Here is a 26,014-nt window from a genome sequence, read left to right on the forward strand (position 1 = left end):
TATACTTTAAAAGCTATGAGAAATGTGACTCTATTGGTCTATATTACTAGAGTGAACTTTCCCCAGTAACTAACTTATTCTAAATAGGAACTAGTTCAACTTTCCCTTACTTTCAAATTTGAAAGAACACTCTGCATTTCTTGATTCAAAAGTATGTTCAAATGTATAAAAATATGAAGCAGATCAAGCAGTTAATTTATTTAAGAATTACTTGTAATTATATGTTTTTAGTTCTTTCACTTTTGCTTAAAGCATCTTTCTTTAAAATGTACCCCCATCTTAAAAGTTAAACATCTGCAGATATTTTAATTGTATTTTTTGTACTCTAGATTTATGTCTAAAGGTGTTCTTTTACTGGCTATACTTATCAGTTATGTAAAGGTCTGCATTCTGGTCACTTTATATTACAAATTAAAATTATCTTGCTAATCCATTTTCATATTTGCTTAACATCTGTCTTCGCCCACTATAATGTAAACTCCATGGGCATAAGAATTTTGGTCATCACAATCAATACTATATCTTGGTCACTGTTGCACTTCCATGTTTTGGTCAGTACTGTATTCTTAAAGAGATAAGAATACCAGACCACCTTACCTGCCTTCTAAGAAATCTATATGCAGGTCAAGAAGCAACAGTTAGAAACAGAAATGGAACAGCAGACTGGTTACAAATTGTGAAAGTAGTACGTCAAGGCCATATATCATCACCCTGCTTATTTAACTTATATGCAGAGTACATCATGAGAAACGCTGGGCTGGATGAAGCACAAACTGGAATCAAGATTGCTGGAAGAAATATCAGTAACCTCAGATATGCAGATGACACCACCCTTAAGGCAGAAAGTGAAGAAAAACTAAAGAGCCTCTTGATGAAAGTGAAAGAGGAGAGTGAAAAAGCTGGCTTAAAACTCAACATTTAAAAAACTAAGATCATGGCATCTGCTCCCATCACTTCATGGCAAATAGATGAGGAAACAATGGAAACAGTGAGAGACTTTATTTTTGGGGGCTCCAAAATCACTGCAGATGGAGACTGCAGCCATGAAATTAAAAGGCACTTGCTCCTTGGAAGAAAAGCTATGATTAACCTAGATAACATATTAAAAAGCAGAGACATTATTTTGCCGACAAAGGTCCATCCAGTCAAAGCTATGATTTTTCCAGTAGTCATGTGTGCATGTGAGAATTGGACTATAAAGAAAGCTGAGTGCTGAATAACTGATGCTTTTGAACTGTGGTGTTGGAGAACACTCTTGAGAGTCCCTTGAACTGCAAGGAAATCCAACCAGTTAATCCTAAAGGAAATCAGTCCTGAATATTTGTTGGAAGGACTGATGCTGAAGGTGAAGCTCCAATACTTTGGACACCTGGGGCGAAGACCTGACTCATTTTAAAAGACCATAGTCTTTTACAGTTCAGTCGACTGAGCAACTGAACTGACTAAACTGAGTGTCTGACTGACTGTATTATCAGAGTATATGTAGATGCTTAGTATCTATCTTTTGAATAAAATATTGTAAATCAAGTAGTTGTATAAACTAGATAGTGGAGGACAGGGAAGCCTGGCGTGCTGCAATCCATGGGGTTGCAAGAGTCAGACACAACTAAGCAACTGAATAACAACAAACTAGAACAACTCACTATTTCTCTTGGTCTCAACCATTGCATCTCAAAAAATAGAAATGTTTACCTATTCCAGTATGTTTTAAACATATGTTCTTTCTAACCACAAATTTCCCGGAGATATATCTGAATGTGAAGTCAGTCAGTTCAGTCATTCAGTCATGTCCAACTCCTTGTGACTCCACAGACTGCAGCACACCAGGCTTCCCTGTCCAGCACCAACTCCTGCAGCTTGCTCAAATTCATGTCCATCGAGTCAGTGATGCCGTCCAATCTCATCCTTTGTTGTCCCCTTCTCCTCCTGCCTTGAACCTTTCCCAGCATCAGGGTCTTTTCCAAGGAGTCAGTTCTTTGCATCAGGTGTCCAAAGTATTGGAGCTTCAGCTTCAGCATCAGTCCTTCCAAAGAATATTCAGGACTGATTTCCTTTAGGATTGACTGGTTTGACCTCCTTGCTGTCCAAGGGGCTCTGAAGAGTTTTCTTCAACACCACAGTGTTGGAGAAGTGTTTTACTGAAGGTGAAAGAAGACACCAAACAGACCATTGGTCTAGGCAGCGGTTGACCTCATTCTCAATTGAGCAAATCTCTTTTTATCTATTTTTCTAATAAGAGAGAGGTGGGAGGAAGAAGATAGTTCTAAATAAGGTTTTGTTTAAAAATGTATGCTGCTTTTACAAAACAAAAAACTTCTAAATAAAATTATTTCCATAAAACTTCTTATACTCCAAGTCCCATTTTATAGCTTATTATTGGGCAAACAGTAAAAGAAATAATTATTCTCTCCACTACTGTGCAAATGTTAGCCTACAAACGATAGTACATTTGTCTAATGAAAAGACAAAATGCCCTTGTGTATCTGGCCATATTTATATATTGGGGCAGTTTCCAAAGTTGAAAACTTTGGAAGACAGTTTCTGTCTTATGATTGACTGCTACTTCTTTGCATGCTAAACCAATTCAAATCAAATATCGAAAACAAGCCCTGCTTTGTGGGTCAAGTAGAAGTAATATGTCTAGAGCTATATGTCAGCATATGTTTAAAAACTCAGAAAAATACTCATATATTCACTCTTATCAGTAACAATAGTCAACTTTAGAGTACCTGCTGAATAAATTACAGAATTTTTCTTACACTTGGTGCCTCAACTTCAGTGATTGTTGTCATTATTATATGTTTATTCTCTTTGTTATTCTACTGGTTGTTTTGCCAGTATTTTTGATAGTGATATGAAACAAACTGAAGATACTGAACCTGAATATCCTTAGAACCAGAATTGCCGTGAACAGTGGAGAAAGCTTTCTACCATTCTTTCTAACTGTCTTTTTGTTAAACAGAGAGTGTTGTCTAAATAGCATTCAAATAAGAAATATATTTAACTCAGCAGCTATTTTGATTGAGGAAAGTTTAAGTTTTCCATTAGGTCATGTTTAGAAAAACACTTCTTGTAAAATGAATCACACTGTAAGCAAAAACATTTATGAAGTCTAGAAAAATGCAAGCTAGAATTCAAACTGCATATTTCTACGGATAGCAAGAACAATGATTGCCATTATGAGTGAGATGATAGTAATGGCAGATTTTCACTAAGTACTTTCCTGAATTTTATCATTTAGTCCTCATAGCAGTCATTAGATACTGTGGAAGCTCAGAGAGTTTTAATCAGAGACCAAAAGTCACACAGCAATTAAATGGCCCAATTGTTGTTACATTATCAGTTATGTCTGACTCCTTGGCCTATTGTTTTATCTATATTTCAAAGCCTTTAAACTGAAAATACCACTTCTTAATTGATTACCAATGGTATCACCAGTCCAAGAGAGGGATGAGACCATGAATGTTCCCTGAGGCAGAATTTATGCAAAAATATAGACTTTTTCTTGCTGAATTCTTTGTCCATTTATACATTTCCAAAGTTCTTAGGAAAAGAAATGAGCACAAATTCGTTATCAACTTACCCTCTTATCAGCATGTTTTCCTCATTTGTGAAAATAAAAATCATTACACTATAAACAGAAAAAGCATTAAAATAAATAAGTTATTTTGTTCTGCTGCTGCTAATTGAAATAGAGGGAAACAGAAAAATGTTAAGCATTAACAAAGGAAAAATAGAAATTAAGCATTATTGGATTTGGCTAACATACAATACTGTTTTAGGGAAGAACACCTCCAAAAGCAGAGTATGTAAATATTTGATTCATAATTCAAATGAATTAATTTTAAAATCCTAGCTAAAAGTAAATGTCATTCCCTAAGAAATGTGAACAGTAAACCACTTATTCTTTTTTTTTTTTTTTTTAATGTGTGTGTCATTAAAAAGAAGAAAGTTCTCAACCACTTTTGTCTGAAGCAATTTTTGTTATCTGCCCTTAGAGCACTATCATCCAAACTCCACTGTTGATTTCTGGGGTAACTAAAGAGTCTCATTAAAGCAAGCTTCTGAAGCTTTTCTTCAAGGATAAATTATGAACGGACAGTCCCATAGAGAACTAGACAATTTGGTGGTCCAAAGTAGAAAAGACTTGGAGGCCCCCTGAAGGATAACAGTAGGAATAAAAACCACCCTTAGGTTGTTACAGGCTATATTAACTTGGGTAGATAAAAATTTTTTAAATTATTATAACTACTCACATACTTAAGATGAAATTTTAGGATCTGACTTTTTTTGCACCAACATTTTTTTTTTTAACATGCGATTTAAGTATCATACAACAAGCATTTGGAAATTCCTTGGAAATAAATGCTCTGATTACTCACCTAAATAGATCCACCCTCCCACACGGACACATTCTTGCACACAAATGTACAGTACTGTTTTCCTCAGTTCAGGTCAGTTCAGTCACTCAGTCGTGTCCGACTCTTTTCGACCCCATGAACTGCAGCACACCAGGCCTCCCTGTCCATCACTAACTCCCGGAGTTTACCCAAACTCATGTCCATTGAGTCAGTGATGCCATCCAACCATCTCATCCTCTGTCGCCCCCTTCTCCTCCTGCCCTCAATCTTTCCCAGCATCAGGGTCTTTTCAAATGAGTCAGTTCTTCACATCAGATGGCCAAAGTATTGGAGTTTCAGCTTCAACATCAGTCCTTCCAATGTACACCCAGGACTGACCTCCTTTAGGATGGACTGGTTGGCTCTCCTTGCAATCCAAGGGACTCTGAAGAGTCTTCTCCAACACCACAGTTCAAAAGCATCAATTTTTTGGCGCTCAGCTTTCTTTATAGTCCAACTCTCACATCCATACATGACTACTGGAAAAACCATAGCCTTGACTAGATGGACCTTTGTTGGCAAAGTAATATCTCTGCTTTTTAATATGCTGTCTAGGTTTGTCATAACTTTCCTTCCCAGGAGTAAGCATCTTTTAATTTCATGGCTGCAGTCACCATCTGTAGTGATTTTGGAGCCCAGAAAAATAAAGCCAGCCACTGTTTCCACTGTTTCCCCATCTATTTGCCATGAAGTGATGGGACCGGATGCCGTGATCTTAGTTTTCTGAATGTTGAACTTTAAGCCAACTTTTTCACTCTCCTCTTTCACTTTCATCAAGAGGCTCTTTAGTTCTTCTTCACTTTCTGCCATAAGGGTGGTGTCATCTGCGTATCTGAGGTTATTGAGATTTCTCCCAGCAATCTTGATTCCACCTTGTGCTTCCTCCAGCCCAGCATTTCTCATGATGTACTCTGCATATAAGTTACATAAGCAGGGTGACAATATATAGCCTTGATGTACTCCTTTTCCTATTTGGAGCCAGTCTGTTGTTCCATGTCCTGTTCTAACTGTTGCTTCCTGACCTGCATACAAGTTTCTCAAGAAGCAGGTCAGATGGTCTGGTATTCCTATCTGGTATTCCTATCTCTTTCAGAATTTTCCGCAGTTTATTGTGATCCACACAGTCAAAGGCTTTGGCACAGTCGATAAAGCAGAAATAGATGTTTACATTTATAATTTTTTTTCCTCTGAAATATAGGAAATTCCAATTCTAAAATGGCATGGCTTATCTAATAGAAAAGTGCTTTGCAAGATATCTTCCCTACAGATTACCTGCCTCTTAGCTCAGGTACCTTTCCCAGTGATGCATTTTCAATATGAGCCTCCTCAGCTAAGTCTGTCTAATTAAGAACAGTAAGTCCCCTCCATTTGAACCTTCAAGTTGCAAACTTTCAAAGATGAGAATATGTGTTCTCATATCCAATCACGTAAGTTAGTTCACATGTTCAGTGTACATTTTCATGTGCATGTATCTTGTACACATGGTTATACTTTTGTGAACATTACTGTATAATACTGTATAGAGTCTCCTGGAAGAGGAAATGGCAACCCACTCCAGTATTCTTGCCTGGAGATTCCCATGGACAGAGGAACCCGGCAGGCTACAGCTTATGGGGTCTTAAAGAGTCGGACACTACTGAAGTGACAGCGCTAGCCCGTTGACTGGCTGCTGTCACAATTAGAAACTTTCTACTCCAATAAAATTACATTTAAAAAAGAACTTAAAGTCTAGTAGGAGAGATAAAAAAAATAAGCAATTAAAACACCATAAAAAAAAAAAAACAGGTAGTGTTACAAGAATAATGGATATGGGGAAATACTTCATCTTTACAGAGAGAAGACTGAACATATGCCCAAGATTGGAAAAAAATTAAGAAAGATTTTTTTCAGAAAAGATGCCAATTAAGTTAAACATTAAAGGACAAACAGATATTGGCATACTGAAATATCTTTTCAGACACGGGTTGGTGCAGTGCAAAAGCATTCTAACCTGTGAAAACAGAAGATTCAACTTATTATAAGTAGCACTTTGTATTTGGGAATGGAAAAACATGAATGCAAATCAGAGACAAGCCTTTAAGATGTGGAGGAGCTAAACTATCAAGTGCCCTGTCTGTTCATACTAAGGATTTTATATTTTATCCTGAGGCTATATGGGTTTTAATCACAGGACTTTTAGAACAGGACTTATTAGACTAAGTAGAGAACTAATTTGAGGTAGAAAAGTAAAAATGCAGGTGGTGCGAAAATCAAGTACCAGTAGATTAAGGTAATTAAGACCTCAATTAAATGCTGTCAGTCCAAGCAGAGAGAAGGAATTAGATTTGAGAGCTATTTAAATGGTAAACATAATGACACATGGTAACAGATTTGATGTTGGGATGAGGATAAGAGAAGAATCATGTCTCATTTTTAGTTCAGGTGATGGATGGCTGACCATTCTCTTTGTGGTAAAGTAATTCAGGTAAAGAAGTAGGCATTGGGAGGAATAATGATGAAATTAGTCATGTAATGGTTAAGACAGTAAAAAAAATCTGCCTTCATTACAGGAGACCTGCGTTTGATCCCTGGGTTGGGAAGATCCCCTGGAGGAGGGTATGGCAACCCACTCTAGTATTCTTGCCTGGAGAATTCCATGGACAGAGGATCCTGGTGGGCTGAAGTTCAGGGGGTTGCAAAGAGTCAGACACAACTGATTGACTATCACTTCTTGATTTCTTCACCCTCAAGGTTAAGATGCCTTAAGAAAATTTGAGAATCATATCTTGTAGATAGATGAACATGCAGGTCTGAATTGGAAAAATGACTTCTAGATTGGAAACTGTCTTACAGTCTGCTAGGGCTGCCAAATCAGAGTACCAGAGACTAGGTGGCTAGAACATTAAAAATTAAGTTTCTCCCAGTTCTGGAGGCTGGAAGTCCAAGATCAAGGTACTTAAGCATTGGTTACTGGTAAGAGCTAAAAACAGACTTTCTGGCTTCCAGACAGCCCACCTTCTCATTGGGTTCTCACATGGCCATTTTTCTGTGTGAACACTTACCTGGCATCTCTTCCTCTTCTTATACAAACCCTAGTCCTACACACTCTTATGACCCCATTTAATCTTAGTTACTTCCTTAAAGGCCTGTCTCCGAAGACAGTGGCATTGGGAGTTAGGGCTTCCACATAAGAATTCAGGGAACACAGTTCAGTCCATAACAGACACATAGATCTGATGACAGGACACTCATTATTATCATTTTAGAGATGGGAAGACTAAGGTTGGAACCTCTAAGTTACTTGTGCATACAGAGAGCATGAGAGATGGAAAAGGCTTAGTACTCTTCCCGCAATCATACAGTATGGTGGACAGGACAGTTACCCCTGCCTGGCAAATACAATCTGAACCACAGCAACAAAACAACAACAACATCACCTAAATCAACAGAAAATTAACCAGGTAGGTTGGATACCTCCTGGAACACCTCTAAGGCTTTATTGAATTTCCAAAAGGAACAGGATTAAACTGCTTGCCGACTTCAGGGAACACACTCTTTCATGATGCTGAGCAAGAATGTCCCAGAAATTTTCTCAGGACATCAAACACAGCTCCAAATCTTATAGATAACCTCCCGGGGAACCTTTAATACCTTCACAGAATAAACCACGCTATTTGTGCCTCTGAAGGATGAAGGGTGAAGCAACCACCCCAGCTGTGACTTGCAACTGGGGTTCTGATGCGTTTGGGTTCTGGGGAAGCAGGGTATTTCAAAGCCAGCTTTGCCTTTAGCCTAGTAAACCAGCCCCTCTGGCTGTGTTCAAACACATGACTTGCTCACTGCACAGTGTAATGATTATCCAACTTTCACCAGAGGGCTATGCAAGAACAAAAGGCTGAATGGTAAAGAGGATTTTTATTATTAGGTTGCTGTGCTTATGAAACATTCATATAGCAAAGGAATTGCTTTGCCGTTAAAAAATTTTTGTGAAGGAAGCTTTATGAAAAATGTGCTTACCTGGCCTTTAAAGTAACTATACATGTATTCAGAAAAAAAAAAAAAATATATATATATATATATAGAAAAAGAAAACAAAAAGGCTGAGTTTAGAAACTCAGTTCAGAACCATATTTTAAAATATAAGTAAGGGAAAATGTAGACATCTATTGGACTAGTTTAAAACTCCACAGGCATGGATTTGAACACTAATTATATGTCAAGTAGAATTTATTTTATTTTAGCACATGTGCTATTGGTAATGACTCCCCATTTCTCTTCTGCCACAGCTTGGCATTTATTTGGAACCACAGACCAAGTTAAGGTGGGTAGTTCAAGGCACGCGGGTTGTGTCCACACAATTCATCAGGATTTTATAGGTTCCCAAGTGCAATGAGTGTTATTTTCAATTCAGCATCTTTTCCCTCCACTCTCCTAGCTAGCCTCACCCAGCACCACCACTTGTATAAATAAACCATGAAAATCCAAATCATTTGAAACTGTGGTGCTGGTCTCGCTTTCTCAAGTGAGGAAGGACAGAGCATAGGTGAGTGTATTACCTGCATTATCAAGGTAGATCCACATATCCTATTCTTTTTACTGACTAGGTAGGGAAGAGAAAAGTATTCTTGTTTGTAAGTATTTCACGTGAAAATATGTTTAGGTTAACAAGCTCTTCTTTAAAAGTTCAAAAAATGTTATTAATAGAAGCAGAAAGGAAAATATTATTAACATCGTTTGGTGGTTTTTGCCAGGGAGCTTACACAGAGCAGGACAAAATTAAATGAGGAACTTTGGAAAGAAAGAAGTCAACCTGGAAAGCATGACACTTCTGAGGGTTACAAAACAGTAAGTAAAAGATGTTAAAGAAAAACATAATTAGAAAGTGGCAAGAAGAGAATTCTTCAATTGTGTACTCCGTTCCTGTGCTCAGTCGTGTCTGACTCTCTGCAATCCCATAGACTGTAGCTCAGCAGGCTCCTCTCTCCATGGGATTTTTCTTAAGGCAAGAATACTGGAGTGAGTTGGCATTCCTCCTCCAGGGAATCTTCCCAACCTGGGGATCGAACATGCACCTACTGTGTTTCCTGCATTGCATGTGGATTCTTTACCCGCTGAGCCATCATTGTTAGTCTCAGAGTAAATCATCAGCTGGTACCTGTGTTAGGATATCACAAGGTGATGATACAAGGTGATGATGAAGGGCAAGGGCTCTGGAGTCTGATACACTTGCATTTGAATCCCTGGTCTACAGATTGGGTGACTTTGGGCATTGTCACCCAATTATCCAATAACTTTGGGCAAGTTATTGGGTCTTTGTAAACTGTAATATCCTCTGTAAAATCGAGGGAATCACGTTACTTGGAGCGCTTTGAGAATTACCTAACAGAGCTACCGGAAATGCTTAGGAAATGCCTGGTGTAGATGTTGGGTAAGTTCATTAAGTATTAAAGTCATGGAGCCCTACAGCTGGAAGGTATCTTAACAGAACCTCACAAACTCCAACATTTTACAGAATAGGAAAGTGAAGAGCTAAAGCATTAAGTTTCTTGCCAGAGGTGATGCAAGCATAAAATCGTCTTCCAAGTTGTGTTTTAATGGTTTTTAGGACACTGTGTTAATCAGCTCAGGCTGCAGTTACAAAGGAGAAGGCGATGGCACCCCACTCCAGTACTCTTGCCTGGCGAATCCCATGGACAGAGGAGCCTGGTTAGCTGCAGTCCATGGGGTCGCTAAGAGTCAGACATGACTGAGCGACTTCACTTTCACTTTTCACTTTCATGCATTGGAAAAGGAAATGGCAACCCACTCCAGTATTCTTGCCTGGAGGATCTCAGGGATGGGGGAGCCTGGTGGGCTGCCGTCTATGGGGTCACACAGAGCCAGACATGACTGAAGCGACTTAGCAGCAGTAGCAGCAGTTAAAAAATAACAGACTGTGTGCCTTAAACAATGTAAATTTATTTCTCACAGTCTGGAGGCTGGGAAGTCCAAGATTGAGGTGCTGGCCAATTTCAGTCCCCCATAAGTGTCCTCTTCCTGGCTCTTGGATGGATACCGGACACCTTCTCAGTGTCCTCACATGGCAGAGCTCCAGTCTTCTCTTCTTATAAAGGCAGTAATCTAATTATATTACTCCAGTCTCATGACCTTGTCTAAGCTTAATCACCTCCCAAAGGTCCCACCTCCAGTATCATCCCATTTAGAGTTACAGCTTAAACATACAGATTTTGGGGAGACACAAATATTTGGTCCATAACAGACACAAACTATGGTGCTGTGGAAAGAGCCTGTTAAGAACGCAGTGTTCTCATCATAAGGATCTTAGGCAAGTCCCTTAATGTTCCCGTTTCCTCGCCTAATAAATGCGATGGGTGGGAGGGCTTATCTCAAAGTGCAGTTCAGCTCTACACTAATGTGATATTATTCTCTAAAAATATGAGTGTAATTTGAAGTGAGAGATACCATGTTTGGAGTAAGAAAAACAAGGAGTAATTGGGACCCCAGGACACAACAGGGGAGAGCAGGGCTAGGTAGTTTCTGGCAAAGGAAGAGCAGCAGAAGCAGTATGAATCTTGAGGGTCAGGGACAGGAGAAAACCAGAATGAGAAGAAAGGGAAATGTAATACAGGAGGGCCTCATTGAAGGCTAGCTCGTATTCTAAAGTGTGCCCAGGGCCAAAATTCTGCCTGTTTTGTTTTAGGATTATAAGTACATATGGAGTATAACAGTGGGGACCGAGAGAGGTCACTGATAGCCATTCACAGCTTGGTGCTCAATTAAGGAAAGTGATTTGAATAAAATAACACTAAAGCATAAAGTGTGTTGGAATGAGAGGAGGATGACAGAGTTTCTGCTCTCTGACATCACATCATTCAGTGTGTTAGACATGTGAACATAGGAATACCTGTGAGTGGATTGGAAAGAGTTTTATTTATTTACCTTAATCTCCCAAGTTGGGCTTTCCAAGTGGCTCAGTGGTAAAGAATCTACTTGCCAAGCAGGAGACATGGGCTCCATCCCTAGGTTGGGAAGATGCCCTGGAGAAGGAAATAGCAACCCCCTCCAGTACTCTTGCATGGGAAATCCCATGGAGAGAGGAGCCTGGCGGGCTATAAGCCTTGGGGTCACAAAGAGTCAGACACAACTTAGCTACTAAACAGCAGCGATAACATCTCCCAAGTTGACCATGTCCCTCAGCAAGATGAGCGGAAAGGGCTCTGATTTCTAATTATAGATTCAAGAATCTCCTCAGGGGAACTTACCTGCTCAGCATAGTTGTTGTTTTTTGTTTTTTTCTTTCCTTCATAGCTTCCAGATGATCCTAAGAGAGCAACACTGCTGTGTAAGCGTCATCCTAATTACAAGTGTGTATATAAACTGGGTACCATTTATGGCTAACTTTTGCTCAGAAAAATACCATTTAGGCTTATAATTATGCAACTGGTCACAACTGTTAAAAGATTTTGATATGATGATAAAATATCAATTATAGTAGTAAATATACACCTATATGTACACATATATGAAGTATTAATATCCTATTTCTTGATGAAACAACTTGGATTTCTTGAATACAATTCTGTGCTTCATGACAGTCATCCACAAAGGAACCCAAAATCAGCAGTGCTCTAAAAGAGCAGTCAGTGGTTGAAGGAGATGAAGAAAGGCAAAGAGAGAAATTCCAGCCAACTCTCTGAAAATTAAGAGATAAGACTCCCCAGTTTTTACTCTGCATTTTGAGACATTTTCTCTCATGCAGTACAGTCAGTGCATTTCCTGAAGTTCTCCACTGACTCAAAGATGTTTAATTGTCTTGCTTAGTTTTCTTTAAACTGGCTGAGCCTGGTATTGGTAGGGCTCCAATAAAACTTTTTGTTATTTTGAAAATACTACTCTTCCTTTTCGAATTTCCTAATTAAAGCCAGGGTAGATTTCATAGTTGCCTAGGTCACTTTTAGATAGAAAAAAAAAACAAAAAACCTCTTCACCAGTTTTGTCCAATTTGAAACTTAATTTTCTTCTCCAATTTAGCATACACTTCCTCCTCATTCTCTCGCACCCCCAAGTTTTAGCCTGGGGGACTTGTGGTGGGTGGAGAATATTACCTGCTGTTTCGCTCCTCTTCTCTCTGTCTTCTGGTTCTTGCTTTTCTTGACGTGGAGTGGGGGGAAAAGAGAAAGAGTGACCCTCACATTCATTGAGGCAAGAAAGTACAGTTTCTGTCTGTGATCTCTGATTCTCCATCAAGGCCCACTGTGGATTCCGTGTCAAAGCTGGCTCCCTCATGTGAGTGAGTTCCAGCCTTGCAGGATTTCCCATTAGGAGATTTTCCTTTGGCTGAGCCTTTGGTGACTCAGGTAAAGAATCTGCCTGCAATGTGGGAGACTCAGGTTCAACCCCTGGATGGGCAAGATCCCCTGGAGAATTCCATGGATGGAGGAGCCTGGTAGGCTATAGTCCATGGGGTCGCAAAGAGCTGGACATGACTGAGGAACCAACACAAGGAGTGGGATCACATTTAATTACCTGCCTTGTGTTTATCTGAACCTTGAGAAACTCACACATGCTTGCTTTGCCAGTTAGGGTGCAGGAGTACAGGCTGCTCCTTTGCTATCCTGTTTTTCCATCCTAGCGTTGCACTCTCTTCCCTATTGACATCCCCTGGGAAAATCAACAAACCCTCTTTTAGCACAGACAGTTAACCTGAAAATGAGGCAATAGTCTCCCATTCTTGCACATATCTGAATAAATGGCTATCCTTGAACTTCCCTCTTCACTAGATTTTGCAGGGATGAGTGGGAATAGCAGATCCACTCTATCCTCACTAAGCTGATGACTCATGGCTCTCAAACAGCCCCTTTCCTTGAACCCCACTTGAAAATATAAAGCCCAGTAGGGGAGATGGTGCTTGGTGTGTCATAGCCATTTTGGCCATCTCCCAATAAACCCTGTAGAGTTCTCTGACTTCCAGTCACTCCTTTGGCTATTGTTAAAGCATAGGATAACTGTTGTCTCTTTCCTTTAATCTTAGGTCTTGATCACCAACTCCAGAGCAATAAAGGAAGTTCCATTAAGCACGCTAATATAGATAGATGCTTTCTCCTCCAAAACCCTCCCAATTCAGCCATTGCATTCTTCCAGCTGTCGCCATTAGCAGAGCTCAGTTTCTCAAGCAGCTACGTTTAATGCCTCCCTCACTGTCCTCAACCATCAGACCCTTCATCTAGTAGTGTGTTAGATTTGTCTAGTCCTGTAATATATATAAGTAAAAAGATTTTGTCGTTGCCCTGTTGCACTCATTAGTGCATTTTTACTCAGAGAGAATCTCCTATTAGATATTCAGACACTTGGGCTGGATAAAACAGCAGATGGTACCTAGGCCTGTTCATACTCTAAATGAGTCAAAAAGTATGTTAGTAGTAATAAAATAACAATAAAATTCTAGTAATATAATAGAATATACATGTCCAAATGAACCATATCAAATCATTTTTTTAAGTACTCTTTTGGGCATTTTATGATCCATAAAATCAAACCAGTCAATTCTAAAGGAAATCAGTCCTGAATATTCATTGATGATGATGCTGAAGCTGAAGCTCCAATACTTTGGCCACCTGATGTGAAGAACTGACTCATTACAAAAGATCCTGAGGCTGGGGAAGATTGAAGGCAGGAGGAGAAGGGGATGACAGAGGATGAGATGGCTGAATGGAATCACTGACTCAATGGACATGAGTTTGAGCAAGCTCTGTGAGTTGGTGATGGACAGGGAAGCCTGGGTCTGCAGTCCATGGGTCACAAAGAATCAGACATGACTGAAAGACTGAACTGACTGAGTGATCCATTAAAGAAAGTCATTTTTATAACTTTTATAATTTTTTAATCTAAAATTGTGTACTCAAATTGATCACCCATCTATTTCACCAGACTTGTCTCCTTTGTTTATTTTCATTAATTAGATTTGCCCCCAGAGCATCCTCAGGGCTAACATTGGAGAGATTAAAAAATATATATGCTCCATATTCTAAAGGCAATACAAACAAATGAAAACAAAAGCAAAGAAAAGGGAAAAAGGAGTTGCCAGTCCAGGTTCGATGCATGATACTGGATGCTTGGGGCTGGTGCACTGGGACGACCCAGAAGGATGGTATGGGGAGGGAGGAGGGAGGAGGGTTCAGGATGGGGAACACATGTATACCTGTGGCGGATTCATTTCGATATTTGGCAAAACTAATACAATTTTGTAAAGTTTAAAAATAAAATAAAATAAATACAATAGTAAATTTTGGCAAAGATATGGAGAAATCGAACCTCCATGCATTGTTTGTGAGAATGTACCAAAAAAAAGAAAAAGACAGTGTAAAACTTGGCATATTCACCATATCAACAAATAGCCCCACAGTTTCAGTGGCTTTTAGTAATAGATTTATTTCTCACTTATACCACACAGGCTGCAGATTTGCTATAGCTCTGCTAGGCTGCCCTGGACTTCACACAGCAGTGCTCAGCTCTGCTCAGCATTGTCTTCTCATTCCAGCGCTGAAGGAACACCCCCATCCCTCACCCCCAACCCCGAGCAGGGACATGCTGTTCTCATGGCAGAAAGTACAAGACGGCAAACCAATCCATGATAGCACATTTAAAGCATCCACATGGACTTGGGCATACATTTTATCCAGTCATAGCCTACTGGCTTAAGCAAGTCACAAGACCAATCCTGACATGGGGTGGAAAAGTAGATGTTGCCTCTGGGAAGACACTGGAAGTCACAGAGCAAAGAATGTAGCTGTGTAAGCTTCACAGAAGAAAGCATGGCGTTGGGAAAAATAATCAAATCTACCACACAGTGTGAACACAGTGGAAAGATTATAAGTATGAACATATGGCATTCTGAACACACTGCTTTGGAGGTGGTAATAAATATTTGGTACATAAATTGCAAAATGGGGATAAAATGAAGTCAGTTCATATCTTAGGGGCTCTTCTCATATATTTAAGTGTTCCAGAAATGTATACAGTCTCCAGAGTATGTATTTCATTATCTTCTGAATTTATTCCTTCTTAATAGTTTTATATTCTTGTTGTCAGACCATGAACTCCTTCTTGCCAAATTCAGACTTAAATTGAAGAAAGTAGGGAAAACCACTAGACCATTCAGGTGTGACCTAAATCAAATCCCTTATGATTATACAGTGAAAGTGAGAAATATATTTAGGGGCCTAGATCTGATAGATAGAGTGCCTGATGAACTATGGAATGAGGTTCATGATATTGTAGAGGAGACAGGAATCAAGACCATCCCCATGGAAAAGAAATGCAAAAAAGCAAAATGGCTGTCTGGGGAGGCCTTACAAATAGAAGAGAAGCTAAAAGCAAAGGAGAAAAGGAAAGATAAACATCTGAATGCAGAGTTCCAAAGAATAGCAAAAAGAGATAAGAAAGCCTTCTTCAGCGATCAATGCAAAGAAATAGAGGAAAACAACAAAATGGGAAAGACTAGGGATCTCTTCAAGAAAATCAGAGATACCAAAGGAATATTTCATGCAAAGATGGGCTCGATAAAGGACAGAGATGGTATGGACCTAACAGAAGCAGAAGATATTAAGAAGAGATGGCAAGAATACACAGAAGAACTGTACAAAAAAAGATCTTCATGATCCAGATAATCACGACGGTGTGATCACTGACCTAGAGCCAGACATCCTGGAATGTGAAGTCAAGTGGGCCTTAGAAAGCATCACTACGAACAAAGCTAGTGGAGGTGATGGAATTCAAGTTGAGCTATTCCAAATCCTGAAAGATGATGCTGTGAAAGTGCTGCACTCAATATGCCAGCAAATTTGGAAACCTCAGCAGTGGCCAATAAGACTGGAAAAGGTCAGTTTTTATTCCAATCCCAAAGAAAGGCAATGCCAAAGAATGCTCAAACTACCGCACAATTGCACTCATCTCACATGCTAGTAAAGTAATGCTCAAAATTCTCCAAGCCAGGCTTCAGCAATATGTGGACGGTGAACTTCCTGATGTTCAAGCTGGTTTGAGAAAAGGCAGAGGAACCAGAGGTCAAATTGCCAACATCCACTGGATCATCAAAAAAGCAAGAGAGTTCCAGAAAAGCATCTGTTTCTGCTTTATTGACTATGCCAAAGCCTTTGACTGTGTGGATCACAATAAACTGTGGAAAATTCTGAAAGAGATGGGAATACCAGACCACCTGATCTGCCTCTTGAGAAATTTGTATGCAGATCAGGAAGCAACAGTTAGGACTGGACATGAAACAACAGACTGGCTCCAAATAGGAAAAGGAGTTCATCAAGGCTGTATATTGTCACCCTGTTTATTTAACTTATATGCAGAGTACATTATGAGAAACGCTGGACTGTAAGAAACACAAGCTGGAATCAAGATTGCAAGGAGAAATATCAATAACCTCAGATATGCAGATGATACCACCCTTATGGCAGAAAGTGAAGAGGAACTCAAAAGCCTCTTGATGAAAGTGAAAGTGGAGAGTGAAAAAGTTGGCTTAAAGCTCAACATTCAGAAAATGAAGATCATGGCATCCTGTCCCATCGCTTCATAGGAAATAGATGGGGAAACAGTGGAACAGTCAAACTTTATTTTCTGGGCTCCAAAATAACTACAGATGATGACTGCAGCCATGAAATTAAAAGACACTTACTCCTTGGAAGGAAAGTTATGACCAACCTAGATAGCATATTCAAAAGCAGAGACATTACTTTGCCAACAAAGGTTCGTCTAGTCAAGGCTATGGTTTTTCCTGTGGTCATGTATGGATGTGAGAGTTGGACGGTGAAGAAGGCTGAGTGCCGAAGAATTGATGCTTTTGAACTGTGGTGTTGGCAAAGAGTCTTGAGAGTCACTTGGACTGCAAGGAGATCCAACCAGTCCATTCTGAAGGAGATCAGCCCTGGGATTTCTTTGGAAGGAATGATGCTAAAGCTGAAACTCCAGTACTTTGGCCACCTCATGCGAAGAGTTGACTCATTGGAAAAGACTCTGATGCTGGGAGGGATTGGGGGCAGGAGGAGAAGGGGACAACAGAGGCTGAGATGGCTGGATGGCATCACTGACTCGATGGATGTGAGTCTGGGTGAACTCCAGGAGTTGGTGATGGATAGGGAGGTCTGGAGTGCTGTGGTTCATGGGGTCGCAAAGAGTTGGACATGACTGAGCGACTGATCTGATCTGATCTGATTCTTGATGTTTCAAAGTGGCTTATAGACAAATATATGCTGCAAAACAACTATTGATTAGAAATTACATTTCAGCAGACTTGTACCATGTAATGCTCCCTATGTGCAAAATTCAAAAGAAGTTCAGTGCTATTTTTCTGAAAGGGCAAATCAATATTCTAGAAATGAGCTAGTTATAGGAAATAGTTATGTTTGCAAGACAATAAAATGTATCAGGTACCTCACTTTAGGGAAATATTAAATAAATCTCTCAACCAATTAGAAGTAAAATAAAGTTATAAAGACTAAAGAGGTACATTGTTTTTTACTTTTTAACAAACTGTTGAAAACTTATAGTTAATAATTCCATATCAAATATTGAATTTCAGTCTTTATATGTCCCAGGGTTATAAATAAATACACTTGAGTAATCGCATTCTAAAATTCAACCGTGGTCACTAAGACATGGTCTAGGAGCACACCCCTGACCCCCACCTAAAGTAAAAACCAATAGAGGCAATGGGAAGGGAAGGTCCTGGAGTGACCTGAAATCACTCATCTTCATTGTGCAGCTCAGTTTTCTTCCAAATGTTGTTTCCTCTCTTCCCTCACAGGAAATATACATGTGGGTGTGTATTTCATACATTCATTCATGTCTGACTCCTTGTGACCCCATGGACTGTAGCCTATCAGGCTCCTCTGTCCATGGCATTCTCCAAGCAAGAATACTGGAGTGTGTTGCCATGCCCTTTTCCAGGAGATCTTCCTGACCCAGGGATCAAACATGAGTCTCCTGCATTGCAGGCATATTCTTTACCATCTGGTTAGGATATCATGCTATTGAGAACTAAAATTAAGACCTACACCGAAGGGAGTCATGAGGCAAGGAGAGCTGGGCTGGTGTGATTAGCCTGTCCTGTCCTGCTGGTAGGCTGATGAAATGAAAACTAGCTGTCCTTTTCCTCCGGCTCCAGCAAGTCACTCACCACGTGATCAGAAGCATGATGTGCATGAAGAAATGGGGAAAAGCTCTAATTTCCAAGGAAAATCTCCATTTCATGCTGCTGGGGTTTGTGTATATGAGTTCACCACTATCCCCTTAACTTAGGCAAATGCCTTATGACATCCCAGAACAAGTATGCTCTGTCACCTGGGTTATATTTGCTTCTCTTCTTGTTTTTTGCCTCTCATTCTCAACACTACCAAAACCTTTAATCAGCTGGATTTTATGCATGTATTCTCATTTTAATGTTGTCATTACTTACAGTCCATTAGACACACGTAAAAAATAATATCAAGTTGAACTACTCCTGTATCTCGCGGCACTGGGATAAACAGGTCTCTGACATTTTGAGGTTTACCTCATAGTTTGTGGTCACATTGCCTGCATCTTAAGAGCCCAGTCTTTCAGCACCAAGTCTTATTCCTATTTCTCAATCCCTTGACCTGAACTTTAAAAAATTATTTTTTTTTAACTTGGCATAAGCAATTCTGCTTTTCCCAGTGACAGTGTCTTGTGAAAAGAGTTTCTGTAATTCTCAGGGGAAAGTGACCAGTTGTTTTCCAGCCTTACAAACAGAAGCAGCAGGTAAAAAATACCACATGATGGGTTTGCCACTTCCTGCTGGTGAAGGTCATTGACACAGAATTATGTAACCCTCCACTCAAAATTGAATAGTCCAGCTTTCTCTGAATAGATTAAAATTAAAGTACATGTTAATTTCTCTCCTCAGTTAAAATGATTGTCCCTGACAACACAGGGATAGACTAATTGACCTCTCAGGATCATTATACAACACACTATTATTTCAGTTCTGCACTGTGTAAAAAAACTTACAAGTTGAGTAAAAATCCATAGAGCTTGAACCAGGAGATCGTGTCATCATGGGAGAAACGAAAGTTTGAATGAGACATGTTCTATAAGGAAAATAATCACAATGAAACACACTGAGTTTTCTTCACTTAAAAAATTTTAAAGCACAGTCACATAATCTCTCCACAAATCTCCCCTGTTTTATTTTTTAATTTATTTTTTAAGGATTTTTTTTTCGATGGTGAACCATTTTTTAAGTCTTTATTGAATCTGTTACAATATTGCTTCTGCTTTATGTTTTTTAGTTTTTCACCATGAGGCAAGTGGGATCTTAGTTCCCCACCTAGTAATTGAACCCACGCACCCTGCAATGGAAAGCAGAGTCTTAACCACTGGGCTGCCAGGGAAGTCCCTGCTCTGTTTTATTTCGAACAATGAGTTAGACTGATTTTTCTCCCCTCTTTGAACCAGCACTTATGAGAGAAGCAAATAGACTTCTAATAGAATTCAGTTCAGTTCAGTCACTCAGTCATGTCCAACTCTTTGCAACCCCGGGGACTGCAGCTTGCCAGGCTTCCCTGTCCATCACCAACTCCCAGAGCTTACTCAAACTCATGTCTGTCGAGTTGGTTAAGAGTATTTTGGGTACAAGCAATACAATTTTAACAATTCCTATGACCATACTCCCATTCCTAAAATATATCTTTTCTTTAATTATTTTAGTAAAAAGTTAACTTCATCTGTGCAGAATAACCTTTCATCATGTATGTAATAGTCAGGCAGTAATAGAGTTATATTTATGTTCTAAAAGTTTTAAATAATAATATCTTTAAAAACAGGTAACTCAGTATTTAAAAGGTATGAGAGTGTTGGCAAGCATCGATATGGGATATAGAAATATCGTACCCATCACTTCTTTACCTTATTGAAAACTAAGTAGCCTATACAACTGTATATTGCTGAGGTCCTCAGATTACTGTGAAAATCTCTGAGGTATACATGGGTATATGCTCAGTCACTTCAGTCATTTCCAACTCTTTGCAACCTCATGGACTATAGCCCACTTGGCTCCTCTGTCCATGGGATTCTTCAGGCAAGAATACTGGGGTGCCATGCCCTCCTGCAGGGAATCTTCCCCATACCAGGATAGAACCTGTGTCTCCCATGTCTCCTGAATTGAAGGTAGATTCTTTACCACTGAGCCACTGGGGAAGCCCCTCTGAGGTATACATTCTGCAGAAACTACCTTGAAGTTTTAAACGTGGATGCTTTCATTTGAGGCTTTCCAGTTCACATTCATACAACTCTTATTCTCCTGGACCCTTCAAATAATGACATGATTCATTTATTATGTCTGAAATCTCAAAATCTCATTGAAGGAGTAGGTGGGAAACTTTTTCATTGTCTGTTATTCTCCTTACATTGAAAACATAAGTATCAATAGATTATATTTTCATCAATACATCTTTAGCCCCTTGAGGTTTTTTTTAATGCTTTTCAGAAACAAGAACTATTATTCCACTTGGTTTATGTTTCCTTTGCAAAAGTCAAAGAGGTGAGAGAAGATAAGTTGGCTTCGTAAAAATGACAAGAGAGCAAGCCCTTTCCTAAAAAAAAAAGCAAATTCATTCAATTAATTTTTTAACTTAAATGTGTAGGAACAGAGAACATACAACAAATGAAAATAATGTGTTTCTTAGACTCTGTAGCACAATACATAGTGGGCAGATATGCAAAATTAGGAATGCAAAATGAAACTCATCTATATATATATATATATATTAATATTTTGGCTCCTAGGAATTTAATCCTTTTTTTCAGCATTTCATTCTCATAACTTTCTTTTTTTTTAAATTTTTATTTTATTTTTAAACTTTACAGAACTTTCTTATAGTTCCTTGAATGGTAATTTTTTTTTTTCAGAAGAGAAGAAGACTAGAGACAAGTTAAGAATTAAAGAATCAATCAAAGAGATTTAAAGGAATCAGTCTTTTTTCCTTCAGTGTTTTAGGGCATAATAAAAAGTAAAGTTGAAGCATATTGGAATTAGTTTCAAGGAAATATAAATTGTTACATGGCAGAAAGAGTAATCCAGTAATTGTCACTGTTGCATTATCCAGCCACATGTCCTTCCCTTGTTCTGTTGTGCCTCCCGTGCTCATGACACAAGCAGACTGCCAGTGAGGGAAGTTGGCTTGGGGAGACTGCAAGATACAGCTGAACTAATGTTTGTTTTATTGACTAGTACATACTTTGAGCTAAGCCCTTTTGAATTAGAATCACATTAACTTTTTCTGCATTCTGTATAATTCTATAGGTTCAGAGATATTACCTTTTTTTTTTTTTTTTTAACCTCAACCGGCTTAAGTAAGTAGCCTAAGTTACTTGTTACTTGGAAGTTGTAGGGCTGAGATTTGACTCAGAAATACCTGAAAGCAAAATGAAACAACAAAAAAACACCATGTTCTTGCCTTTCTGGTATCTTCCTCCAGGTAATCAAGGGGAAGTGATGGAACAAAGAGCAATACATAGATATATGACAGTGTGGGGACATTATCTATTGAAGAAAAACAGAAAAACTTGGGGTTGATGGTTGAGTCGTCATTAAGTATAGTGACTTTTAAATACAATTTAAAAAACTTTGTCTGTATTATAATAAGTCAAAAATAGGCTCTTAAGATAAGTTATTTGTCATAGAACTTAAGAAGCCTGAAAGAAGAAAAAGTGCATCGTGAACTGAAATGAGGAATAGTGGGTCTCTTATTGATTTTTCACTCTCGGAATCTCATTAACTATCAGATGAAACTTGATAACTGGCAACAAATAAACAACATTTTCCCCATTCTAGACTGTTAAACTACCCAAAGCCATCACACAGATAAGTCTGAAATGCACTTATTGTTCCTGCTGGAGGTGTTTTAAAAAATCAGCTTTAGATATAAGAATTCTTTTTCTCCCTTTCCTTCAGGCTGCTAAAGGATGCACAGAATGAAGCTTATTTTAAAAGCTGGTATCAGAAGCTATTGGCTGCACTCCAATTCTGTGCAGGAAAAGCCTTGAGGGATGAGTTTTCCAAGGAGCAGAAACTTATCAAGATTCTGGGAGACATTGGGGAAAAAGTCAAGACTGCTAGTGACCCTCAAAGACAGGTTTGTTGGGACATCAATGTTCATGTAATGAAGTTTTGTTTTCTTTTTCATTATGGTTCAATTAAGATTGAAGTTCATAACACTGAAAGTACGTTCCTTGACTGCCACTTAGTCATAAGACACTTCAATTAATTCTTTTGATTAAGTTGTTTTTTTTTTTTTTTTTGTCAATTTACTACCCTAATGTTAATGATAATTTCTATCACCAGGACATGGTTTTTTAATTTAAATAGCCATGTTGCACAAACAGTACCTGACAAGAGACCAATTTCAAGGCAATTTGACTAAAATGACCAGATGAAGTAATTTCCTCAGAATGGAAGCACAATTCAGACTCACAGAAGAAATACACAAATGGGACTTTTTAAACACCCTTGTCCAAGGGACAACATTTTGGTCTAAATTTTTCCAACTCTGCACTAATCAAAGTTACATTTTTAAAGGCACTTTTTTTTTTTTTTTGCCACAACAAATAAAATGAAATGCATGAAACAAATGAATAGTGGTGTGGATAGTAAGGCTTTCACACTAACATCCATGGATGGCAGTCAAAATATTGTCCCTCTTTCATCACTGATTATAATAAAGGACCTGGCTGTTCTTTTTCTTGATCTAATGGAAGAACACTTGCTCTTTTTAATTGTCTGCATTACTAGTTCCCTTCATTAGTGATGTAAAGAATCTACCATTGAGCAGATTCTCTTAAGCTCACATTCTAGATATAGAGGATAGTGAACTTCCATTCATTGGATTAAGAATGTCATTCAATAACAAGGACTTACTATGGTCTAGGAGTTAAGGATAGAAAGATGACTAAACCATGAATCTTGTCCTCAAAGGAGCTCATGGTCTCTCTCCACCCACTGTTTAAAATCAACAAGTTTTCAACAAAATGATACAAAAATAGTAGGAGGCAAAGTGTCCCAGAACTCTTTCCAGCACAAGATTTTTCTTACTGGAAATCACTTCATTTGGTAGTAATGCCAGAAACTATGCTACTTCACCTACATAGGAAAAAAAATGGAAAATAAAATGCAGAAGCATGGAATTTATTTTTAAATGGGAGGCATATAATCTCTGGATGCAGAGAAGAGCCTTAAGGCACATAACATGATAAGCAATGCAAAAAACATTTCTATGACTTCTCCATGTTATTGCAAACTCATTAGTTATTGTCTAATGGTAAACAAAAAGTTGAGCACAAGTAAAATAAATTTGGTTTAAAATGTACAAACTTTGTGTATAGGTTTGGTCTTTATTTCTTATATTTTAAAACCCCTCATGTATTGAAGATGCATACTACAGTCAGTACAGTGCCTTTTTTGACCAATTGCATCAAGTTTTGAAGTGATACTGACATCATCCTCTCATATAAATACATTTATCTCACCTTGACTGGCTGCTCCTGTGAGAACACCGCTTCACATGAAAACAGGAAAAGAAAAAAGAAGGAGATGGGAGAAGAATTTATAATTTCTCACAAGTTACTATAAGCTTTTTTTTCCCATTTTTTTTAAGCCCAATTAACAGGACTGGAAAAGGTCAGTTTTCATTCCAATCCCAAAGAAAGGCAATGCCAAAGAATGCTCAAACTACCACACAATTGCACTCATCTCACATGCTAGTAAAATAATGCTCAAAATTCTCCAAGCCAGGCTTCAGCAATACGTGAACCATGAAATTCCAGATGTTCAAGCTGGTTTTAGAAAAGGCAGAGGAACCAGAGATCAAATTGCCAACATCCTCTGGATCATCAAAAAAGCAAGAGAGTTCCAGAAAAGCATCTATTTCTGCTTTATTGACTATGCGAAAGCCTTTGACTGTGTGGATCACAATAAACTGTGGAAAATTCTGAAAGAGATGGGAATACCAGACCACCTGACCTGCCTCTTGAGAAACCTATATGCAGGTCAGGAAGCAACAGTTAGAACTGGACATGGAACGACAGACTGGTTCCAAATAGGAAAAGGAGTATGTCAAGGCTATATATTGTCACCCTGCTTATTTAACTTCTATGCAGAGTACATCATGAGAAACACTGGGATGGAAGAAGCACAAGCAGGAATCAAGATTGCCGGGAGAAATATCAATAAGCTCAGATATGCAGATGACACCACTCTTATGACAGAAAGTGAAGAGGAACTAAAAAGCCTCTTGATGAAAGTGAAAGAGGAGAGTGAAAAAGTTGGCTTAAAACTCAACATTCAGAAAACTAAGATCATGGCATCTGGTGCCATCACTTCATGGCAAATAGATAGGGAAACAGTGGAAACAGTGTCAGACTTTATTTTGGGGGGCTCCAAAATCACTGCAGATGGTGATTGTAGCCAAGGTACAGGGAGGGAGGTGAGAGGGGCGTTCAGGATGGGGAACATGTGTACCCTTGTGGTGGATTCATGTTGATATATGGCAAAACCAATACAATATTATAAAGTTAAAAAAAAAAGAAAGAAAAAGAAAATAAACAGTGATGTGTTTATGAAAAAAACAACAAGAAAAAAAGACAAACAAAAAAAGACACTTACTCCTTGGAAGGAAACTTATGAACAACCTAGATAGCATATTAAAAAGCAGAGACATTACTTTGCCAACAAAGGTCCATCTAGTCGAGCCTATGGTTTTTCCAGTGGTCATGTATGGATGTGAGAGTTGGACTGTGAAGAAAGCCGAGCACCAAAGAATTGATGCTTTTGAACTGTGGTGTTGGAGAAGACTCTTGAGAGTCCCTTGGACTGCAAAGAGGTCCAATGAGTCTATCCTAAAGGAGATCAGTCCTGGGTGTTCCATTGGAAGGACTGATGCTAAAGCTGAAACTCCAGTACTTTGGCCACCTCATGCGAAGAGTTGACTCATTGGAAAAGACTCTGATGCTGGGAGGGGTTGGGGGCAGGAGGAGAAGGGGACGACAGAGGATGTGATGGCTGGATGGCATCACTGACTTAATGGACATGAGTTTGAGTGAACTCCAGGAGTTGGTGATGGACAGAGAGGCCTGGCGTGCTGCGATTCATGGGGTCACAAAGAGTTGAACGTAACTGAGTGACTGAACTGAACTAAACTGATATCCAGTGAAGAAATTTTAGTTAAAGAGAGCAGAGGTTCCCCTCTGTGATGCTCTTCAGGCAAATCCAGGTATAGAAAAGACAAAGAGGACAGACGAAAAGAATCCCATTGTGGAACTTTGCCCCACTTCTCCTCCTTGTTTTTCTGGATTCTGGAAGCAGTCGATTCTGTCATTTGACCATGAGCCAGGAGTCAGAGCTGAGAAACTCTTGAGAGTTGGTCAAGCATCATTAATCTGATATCCTCATTTGTAGAAATGTACTTAAAAGTGTTTTCAAAGTAGGCCAAAAGTTTTTTGTTTTTTTGTTTTTTTTTTAATTATCATTGCTTTTCCCTCTTTTTGACAGGGAATACACAATTCTTTTTTTTTTTTACTTGAGTATAGTTGCTTTACAATGTTATGTTAGTTTTTTC

At 38.8% G+C, this 26,014-nt stretch overlaps 1 protein-coding gene across 4 annotated transcripts in view; it reads left to right on the forward strand.

Moving 5' to 3' along the window:
* The window catches only part of PIK3C2G (phosphatidylinositol-4-phosphate 3-kinase catalytic subunit type 2 gamma), a 664,807-nt gene that overhangs the window by 448,032 nt on the left and 190,761 nt on the right, over positions 1-26,014 (forward strand). For all 4 annotated transcript variants that reach the window (XM_027541447.1, XM_027541446.1, XM_027541448.1 and 1 more), the window contains one exon: positions 22,357-22,537. In XM_027541447.1, the coding sequence (XP_027397248.1) occupies positions 22,357-22,537 (181 nt within the window). The remainder of the gene's footprint in view (positions 1-22,356; positions 22,538-26,014) is intronic.

Source organism: Bos indicus x Bos taurus, chromosome 5 (assembly GCF_003369695.1).
Source record: "Bos indicus x Bos taurus breed Angus x Brahman F1 hybrid chromosome 5, Bos_hybrid_MaternalHap_v2.0, whole genome shotgun sequence".
NCBI lineage: Eukaryota > Metazoa > Chordata > Mammalia > Artiodactyla > Bovidae > Bos > Bos indicus x Bos taurus.